This window comes from Brassica oleracea, chromosome C6, assembly GCF_000695525.1.
Source record: "Brassica oleracea var. oleracea cultivar TO1000 chromosome C6, BOL, whole genome shotgun sequence".
Taxonomy (NCBI): Eukaryota; Viridiplantae; Streptophyta; class Magnoliopsida; order Brassicales; family Brassicaceae; genus Brassica; species Brassica oleracea.
The window spans coordinates 12,785,222-12,794,031 of NC_027753.1; the positions used below are offsets into that span (position 1 = coordinate 12,785,222).

General features: G+C 36.5%; 2 protein-coding genes across 2 annotated transcripts; both read left to right on the forward strand.

The window, feature by feature from the left end:
- The first annotated feature begins 2,998 nt into the window (after positions 1-2,998).
- Positions 2,999-4,195, forward strand: LOC106297516. The gene has a single exon (XM_013733744.1). The coding sequence runs from the start codon at positions 2,999-3,001 to the stop codon at positions 4,193-4,195; it is 1,197 nt and encodes a 398-aa protein (XP_013589198.1).
- A 152-nt stretch (positions 4,196-4,347) lies between these two features.
- On the forward strand, positions 4,348-5,218 carry LOC106297517. The gene is made up of 3 exons (XM_013733745.1): positions 4,348-4,561; positions 4,794-4,912; positions 5,003-5,218. The coding sequence occupies exons 1-3, from the start codon at positions 4,348-4,350 to the stop codon at positions 5,216-5,218; spliced, it is 549 nt and encodes a 182-aa protein (XP_013589199.1).
- Positions 5,219-8,810: the final 3,592 nt, after the last annotated feature.

Sequence of the window (8,810 nt, forward strand, 5' to 3'; positions counted from 1 at the left end):
ATGCATATTCATGGTCTTAGTTAACACCAACCGTATCTCAGGTTTGTTATATGTTCCTTGTTTTGTTTTGAGACTTTTGAATGATTAGTGTTGTTTGACAAGAATGTAATTTGATTAAATGGGGATTTGACTTCAGGGACAGGGAAGAGGAAGTGGAATTGATAATGGGGCTGGTGGTTGTTCTTGTTCTCGTAGTGTCACAACATTGATGGGTATGTCTGATGCAATCCATATTCAATAGCCATTGTTCTCTCTCCGTGTTTGGAATTTAAGTTTTGATTTGTTTGTTCTTGTCACAGGAAGAAGCCAGATATGAAGAAGCTGTGCTGGTGGAGATGGAGCCGAGCAAGAAGAAGAAAAGGAGAAAGAGGGAGAAGACAGACATAAGGAAGACGAAGAAGATGGAAGAGGACGACGGTGACGACAGAACACGCGATGGGAGGAAGGCAGCGGCGTAGATTAGGTTTAGTTTTGGTTGGTTTATTAGGTTTGGTTTAGATAGGGTTAGTTTAATAAACTGGGTTTTTGTATAAACCAATGTTAATAAATAAACTGATATTAGTTGTAAACCAATTCTTTGTATAGTGATTTTAATTAATAAATAAAATTTAATTTTTAATTATGAATTATGAATTAATTTTTGATTTAGTAATTTGAATTATTTAATAATGAATTATATTTTGGTTTGGTTTCGTAATTTTTTTTAATAAATTTTTGAATAATTAAAAAATAAATTAATAACACGAAACATTTGCTATCCGCATTCGAAAAATCCGCTATCAAAAGTGTCCGACCTATTATAACGGGCACTGTCAGAGCGTTTTAGGAAGCAGTATTATATCAAATTTATAGCATTTAACAGCTGCTATTAATATTCACATTTCCTGTAGTGAAAAAACGATGGAAGCAGTAAAAAGAGGAAGTTTGACGATGGTGCACAATCATCAACCTCTCACGCAACTGAAAGCAAGACTTCTGAAGCTGATGAAGGCACCAATCGTCCCCGGGTGTTAAAGCATCTAAGGCACGTGGTAAGAAGACGACGGTTGAGGGGAAGGGGCTGTCTGAGTTTCAGACAATGTAGTCCATTAAACAGCAGGATCTGGCCATGAAAAAAGGCTCTCGGAGATGTCTCTGCTTGACAGCCTAATTGCAAAAAAAGAACCACTGTCTGAGTGTGAGGAAGTTCTAAAGAAGAAGCTGATTAATGATTTGTTGTCTGTTTGAGTTTATGTCATCTATGGTTAACTGTTTAAGTTCCTTTATATGTTGTTTGTTGTATTTTCGCTTAGCAATTTAAGTTTCTGTTTGTGTTTGTTGTTCTGGTCATGTAATGGATTTTCTGTATTTCAGAAGTATTAAAGTTCAAGTTTGTGTTTCTTGTTGTTGTTCTCTTCAAAGTGTCTTTCGTGTTTGATTTCATGTTTGTTTTTCTTGTTCTTGTTCTCTTCTTTGGATGGTGGCTAAACTTGTGTATGTTGCTCTGATTTTCAGGTTGGACAATTAACATACGCAGAGAGCTTTCAGTTTGGACACAAGACCGAACAAGCTTCTTGTTCTTGTTCTGATGATGGGGTGAAAGTTGCCAAAGATGAGAAAGCATCTGCACTTCGTCGATGTCACCTTCATACATGTTCAGCCTTCTCTCCATCTATTTTCCAATATATGTTTTGGAGTAATTCTAAAAGTCAGATTGGTGAAAACTAGTTAGGGTGATGCTGACGAGTATTTGGATGTTAGTCATTCGTAGGAAGAAATAAATCATTGAAGCTGTCATTATATTTCTGTGAAAATAGATTCGACATTTTCGAATGGATAATGAAAGTAGAGAGTCATCAAAGTGAATGAGCAACAAAAAACACTAAAACTCAACAATGCTTATTATTGGTATATATATGTTTTTCTGTGAGTTAGGAAGCATTGATTGCATGCATTGGGAATGGAAGAATTGTCCCACCGCTTGGAAAGGGCAATATTCTCTCGGTTCGGGAAAACCCACAATCGTTTTAGAGGCGGTTGCTTCATATGATCTCTGAATATGGCATGCGTTTTTTGGACCTCCAAGTACCTTAAATGATATCAATGTTCTTGATCGTTCACCTGTTTTTGATGACATAATAAATGGTCAAGTTCCGCAAGTGAATTTCTCGGTCAACGGAAGAGAGTATCATTTGGCTTACTATCTCACCGATGGTATTTATCCGAAATGAGTAACTTTTATCCAATCTATTCCAATTCCACAAAGCCCGCAAGCAGTTTTATTTGCTCAACGTCAAGAAGCTGTCCGAAAAGATGTCGAGCGTGCTTTCGGAGTCTCGCAAGCTCGATTTTCCATTGTTAAAAATTTAGCACCTTTTTGGGATAAAATCAAGATTGGGAATATTATGAGTGCATGTATCATACTCCATAATATGATAGTAGAAGACGAACGAGATGAATACACTCAATTTGATGTTTCAGAATTCCAACAAAGAGAAGGCAACAGAAGTTCACATGTGGATCTCACGTATTCAACAGATATCCCTACAAATATCGCCAATATGATGGGTGTTCGAACTAGAATTCGTGATAGACAAGTGCATCAACAACTGAAAGCTGATTTGGTTGAACATATGCGGTCTAAATTTGGACGTGATCAAGACAACAACTGAGCTTCAAAGCCTGTTTTAAATTATTTTCGTTTATTTTAATAATCTTTGCTTTTATGTTTTTATTTTAAAATCTATATTTAAAATGTTATCTTTGACTATATTTTATTTAATAAATAAATTTTATCTTTAATAAAACAATGTTTTATAATTTTTTTAAGAACCCTAAATTGAGTTCTACCATTGGAGCACTCAAACTAATTGTTTTTTTAACAAAAATTCTTAACTTAAGTTTATTAGTTAAATATTTATTCTAGGGGTTATTGCAATAAACATGCTCTTAGCTATTAGTACTCTTCTTTGACCTCATCACTTGATAGTTGGAGGTTATGTCTTGTGTTTTTGCATAAATGGATTTGCCTTCGACATCGTATCCAGAAGCCCTTGGATTGAAGCGGAACTCTAATGATGTTGGATGGGAATATGGGTTTCTTTCTGACCCTAAAAACCCAGATAGAGTTAAATGCAAGCTGTGTGGGAAAGAAATGGGAGGAGGTGTGTACATGATTAAGGAGCATATTGCTCACCATAAGGGTAACGTTACCTCATGTCCAAGGTCCTCAAAGGAAGATCAGTCCAAGTGTATGAAAGCTGTCTTGGAATCATCTAACAACAAAAGGAAAATGAAAAACAAAGTTGACGTGCTTAGCTTGCATGTGGGTGTTAATGTGCAGAACATAGAGGCTGTGTATGAAGGGATTCTTGTCAGGTCGAAACATCGTATAGCTCAAGGTCCAATGGATAAGTTTGTAACCGCTGTTACTCCTCCGGAGGTTTCTTCAGGTGGACAAGAAAATAGCAATGACACGCATGTAGTGAGTCAGTTATGTGCTAGATGGATATATCAGGCTGGTCTTCCTTTTAACGCCATTGACAGTGATTATATTAGGTCGTTTTGTGAAGCTTTAGGACAATTGGGACCTGGTTGGGTTCCTCCAAGCCAGTGTGAACTGAGGGAAACATTGTTGACAGAAGAAGAAAAAATAGTTAAGGAGAAACTGAAGAGTCTAAAGATAGAACGGGAACGGAATGGTTGCTCTATACTGATGGATACATGGAGTGACACAAAGAAGAACGTAATGAATCTGTGTATGAATTCAAGAGGAGGGAGATTCTATCTTTCTTCAAAACAATCTCAGACCGGTACATCTATCTTTGAGTACGCAGATAAATGCATAGAGGACGTTGGTCCTGAGAAGGTTGTTCAGGTTATAACGGACAGTGCGGACTACAACTTAGCGGCAGCAAAGATGTTGAAAGAGAAGAGACCATGCATATTCTGGTCATCATGCGCTGCTCACACAGTTAATTTGATGTTTGAAGACATTGTTAAGTTGCCAAATATCTCAAACTCCATTGATAAAGCCAAAGCTTTGACACTGTTAATATACGCTCATGAGAAAACGTTAGCTATGATGAGACATCACACAAAGGAAAAGGATATCGTGATATCTAGAGTCACAAGATTTGCTACGACCTTCTTGATTTTGCAAAGCTTGTTGGAGAACAAACAACAACTAAAGTCAATATTTATAAGCGATACATGAGATAGATGCAAGGATTCCAGTTATATGAAAGGTAGAATTTCTTACTACACCTGCTGCGTCCTGCGTTTTGGAACAGAGTCTCGCGAGTTGTGAACGTTTTGGAGCCTTTGGTCAAAGTTCTCAAGATGGTTGATGGAGAGAAAAAAACGTCAATGGGGTTTATCTATGGAGAATTAGTAGAAGCCAAAAAAATCTATCAAAGCTGCTACCAACAACTTGGAAGGTACTATCAGCCTATCCTCGAGATCATTGATGTGAAAATTAAAGGCAGATTAGATTCTCCGTTGCATTTGGCTGCCTACTTGTTGAATCCTTACTATTTCTACAACAAACCAGACGTTAAGCCGGATGAGACACTCATGAATGGCTTTCTCATTTGTGTTGAGATTTTTTAAGATGGTGAGTTCGAGAAACAAGAAAAACTCGTCAACCACGAGTTTAGAGTTTCTTAGGATAAACTTATTTTTTTCGGAAACCCTTATGCTTTGAGAGGATGTGAACAAAACACGGACGAGCTTAATCTAGGTTTGTTCTCTCGCCTTTTCAATAGCATCATGTTTGTAAAGTTACCACTTATTTTGCAATTGGTATTTTGTAGAGCATTGGTGGTCGATGTATGGATGTACTGTGCGTAATTTGGCAATACTAGCAAGGAAGGTTCTCTCTTTAACTTCTAGCTCATCTGGTTGTCAACGAAACTGGTGTACATTCCAAGAGGTTTGTTCATTGTGCAGTGTATTAACTTCTATTAGGCTCCTTAATTTGGTCAATATTAATTCTATAACTATAGCTTCTCTAATGTGGTAGATTCACAAGAGTGAGAGGAATAGACTAGACGTTGATCAAATGAACAGTTTAGTGTATCTTCAATTTTACTCAAACTTACTTAACAAGCGGAAGAGGATCAAAGAGGGAGAATCTGATGTGCTCGTAGGTGATGATGGAGAAAATGTAGAGGAGTGGTTTGTGGAGGTGGAACAAGGAGAAGAAGATGAACTTTTTGATGAAGATGACCTAATGTGATCTCATGTGGGTGTGTGTTGAGGAGGATAGTAAGATAACTACTACATCATTTCGATGTTTAATGACTTTGGATTTAAGTGTTGCTACTTATATATAAATCTTGTCGACAGAGTAGCCATGTTTTGGGAAAATTATCTTGAAAAAAAAAATTACAAATCTTTTCTATTAAAAGAGAAGTACAATTTTTATCTACTATAAAAAAGTCATACTAGATCCATTTAATCAATTACATCTATTTAATTATTCGCATTATCTATTAAATATATGACATTTCCAAAAATTCTTAATAATTATAAGGATATCAATATTAAATCAGTTTTAATTTAAATTTTACTTTTAGCTATAATAAAATCTGTTCTGAAAAAGTCTTACTAATTTTTTTTAATATCTATTAAATTAATGCATGCGTTAATTTCGTAATTAGTTATATAATATTATTATAAATTAATTTTAAAACAAATTTTATTACAAAACAAAATAAGATAAAATTATATGCTATTTTTTATAAATTTTATAATTATAGTATATATTATATTAAAATAAAATTAAGGAAAATTTTGGATAAATACACTTAAATAAGATTTCAATTTGAAAACTACAATATTATTTAAGTTTTTAGAAAAATACACTTTGATATATATAAATTTACAAAATAGTCCAATCTCAATATTCTTAATTATTTATCATAATTTATTTTATACTAGTAACGGTTTTAACAAAATATTTTTTTCTTAAAAAGTATCTACACAATATTATTTTTAATATATTTTAAACTTTCTATGCTTTTGAAACACAAAAGAAAAAAGACACCGTCGAGACGACGTCTCATTTTCTCCTTCTCCGATTCTTCATTTCAGAAAAACCTTTTTTCTTTCTAGTTTCACATTGTTTTCCATTTTCTTGGTAACTGTTTAGTTTTTATGTTGCAATAAAGTTGATTATTTTAACAACATATGTTATATTTCCCATTTGTTCTACACCTTTGAAGAACTCGATTCTGTTCAAGTTCGACTTAGTGTCGGCTCGATGGACTCTGAAATTGCAGAGCACAAAATCTGAAAATGCTCGTTCTGGTTCCGAACTCTTATCCGATTGATACCATGAGAGAACTCCATACAGGAATGAGTTAAATGGAAATGATCCCACCAAATCCATATAAGCCACCTGTTCAGTAAAAAACAAAACAAGAGAAAGCTCTAGCGATTAATACTCACTTGCTAGTTGCTACTTGGTATGTGATTGACCTTTTGACCATTTTAATCGGTAGTGGAGTACTGGAAAATGATTTAAAATGCTACTCATGAGCAACAGAGACGTCTAAATCAATTATCCATGAACTTTCTAGTTTATAGGTCTCACGATCACTTATGTAAACACAATCAATAAGACTAACTCTCTTATTAATCTCTTAAGGAAACTTTCTCAAAACCTTAAGTTCTCAATCACAAGCTCACAAGTTATGCAACATACTTGCATCTCCTTATATAACACTTTAATTATCCTAAAGTCATTAGGATAAACATAACTTAAATATTTCCTAATCACTTTAGATAACTATAACTCAATAGTTTTAGGAAACTTGCTTCTCAAGCTATTTCAAACTTATCCAACATTCTCCCTCCTAAACATGAAGCCTTCTTGTGGCAACTCTTGCATTCCAATGAAATCTCTCTTTTCTTGTTCGTTACCCGGTACATGCTCAACTTCTATGAGCTCCCTCTCAACACATTCTCTTATAAAGTGGTACCCAGAGTGTATGTGTCCGTGAAAGACTGGATTTCTTTTCAAGGCGATTGCAGATTGATTGTTTATTCTGATGGTGACCTTCTCTCTAGCTTGACCAGTGACTTCACTCAAAAGATCACGTAGCCAGATCGCCTGTCTCGCAGCCTCTGTGCCGGCCATGAACTCGGCCTCACAGCTTGATAGAGCGAGAGTGTCTTGCTTCTGCGAGCACCACGTTATAGGACTCTTTCCTAAGTAAAAGATGTGTTCAGTTGTGCTTCTCCCATCGTCTGGATCAACATTGTAGCTGCTGTCACTATAACCAATCAGCCTTGGTACCTTCTGCAATGATCGTTCGAAGAACAACCCGTAATTTATGCTTCCTTGTAGATATCGTAGGCATTGTTTCAATGCAACACCGTGTGATTCTCTCAGGCTATGCATATAGCGACTTAACACTCCAACACAGAAAGATAGATCAGGTCTTGTGTGGAGTAAATACCTTAAGCAACCGATGTTCCTTCTGAAGTCTCTCGCATTGATCTCCTGCTCTTCCTCCGCTTTTGATAAGTTAAGACCGAGCTCCATGGGTGCTTGAGGTGAGTTACACTTAGCCATTCCTGCATTCTCGAGTATCTTCTTAGCATATTGACTCTGATTAAGTGTAATCCCTCGATCATCTTGAACCACTTCTATCCCAAGATAGTATGTTAATCTCCCAAGATCACTCATGTCAAATTTACTCGCCATGCCCTTCTTGAATTCGTTGATAAGCTTCTTGGTTGTTCCAGTTACGAACAAGTCATCCACATAAACAGCTACAACAAGAAGCTCGCCTTTTATAGTCTTTCGATAGACTGATGGTTCTTTAGTACACTTACTGAACTCAAGCTCCATGAGCATCTTGTTAAGTTTGTTGTTCCAAGCCCTCGGCGCTTGTCTTAATCCATACAAAGCTTTGTTGAGTCTGTATACCTTCTTCTCATATCCTTTCTTCTCGAAACCTTCTGGTTGGCTTACATATACAGTCTCTTTCAACTCTCCATGCAAGAAGGCAGTTTTAATGTCGAGATGATGGATTTCCCATCCATTACTTGCAGCCAAGCTAATAAGTAGTCGTATCGTCTCAAGTTTTGCAACTGGCGCGAAGACCTCCTCGAAATCGACTCCATATTGTTGCACATAGCCCTTTGCAACCAATCTCGCTTTGAACTTGTTGATGCTTCCATCGGCATTGCGCTTGATCTTGAACACCCATTTTAATCGTATAGCTTTTGCACCAAACGGAAGATCAACGAGCTCCCACGTTCTATTTTTCTCGATAGACTCTATCTCATCTTCATAGGCTCTTATCCATTCCTTCGAGTCTTTTGCTTCTTCAAAGTTCCTTGGCTCATTGTTTAGGTAGAACAACACTTCATCTGCAAGTTCTTCTGCTAGTAGGACATAATCTTCGAGATATTTTGGTTGATGAGTCTGTCTCTCTGATCTTCTAAGGTATTGTGGCTGATCTTCAGTTTCGCTAGTGCTCTGTTTTGAAACAGAGTTTGTCGGATCAGAGACCTTCTCTGTTTCTCTACCATTCGCGATAGCCTTTAAAGGCGTGTTGTCTACGTCATCTTCACCATGTGACTTAAACCTTCCTCCTGCAACCACAAAGCTTTCAGTCTCTTGTTTATCTTCTTCACTCCAGCTCCAGCCTTTATCTTCGCCGAAGACGACGTCTCGACTCATAATAACTCTCCATGTGTTTGGATTATATAAGCGGTATGCTTTTGATCCAGGCTCCGTACCGAGATGAACCAACAAAAGAGACCGATCGTCAAGTTTCTTCAGCTGTGTTCCCTCTATCTTTGTGTATCCTACG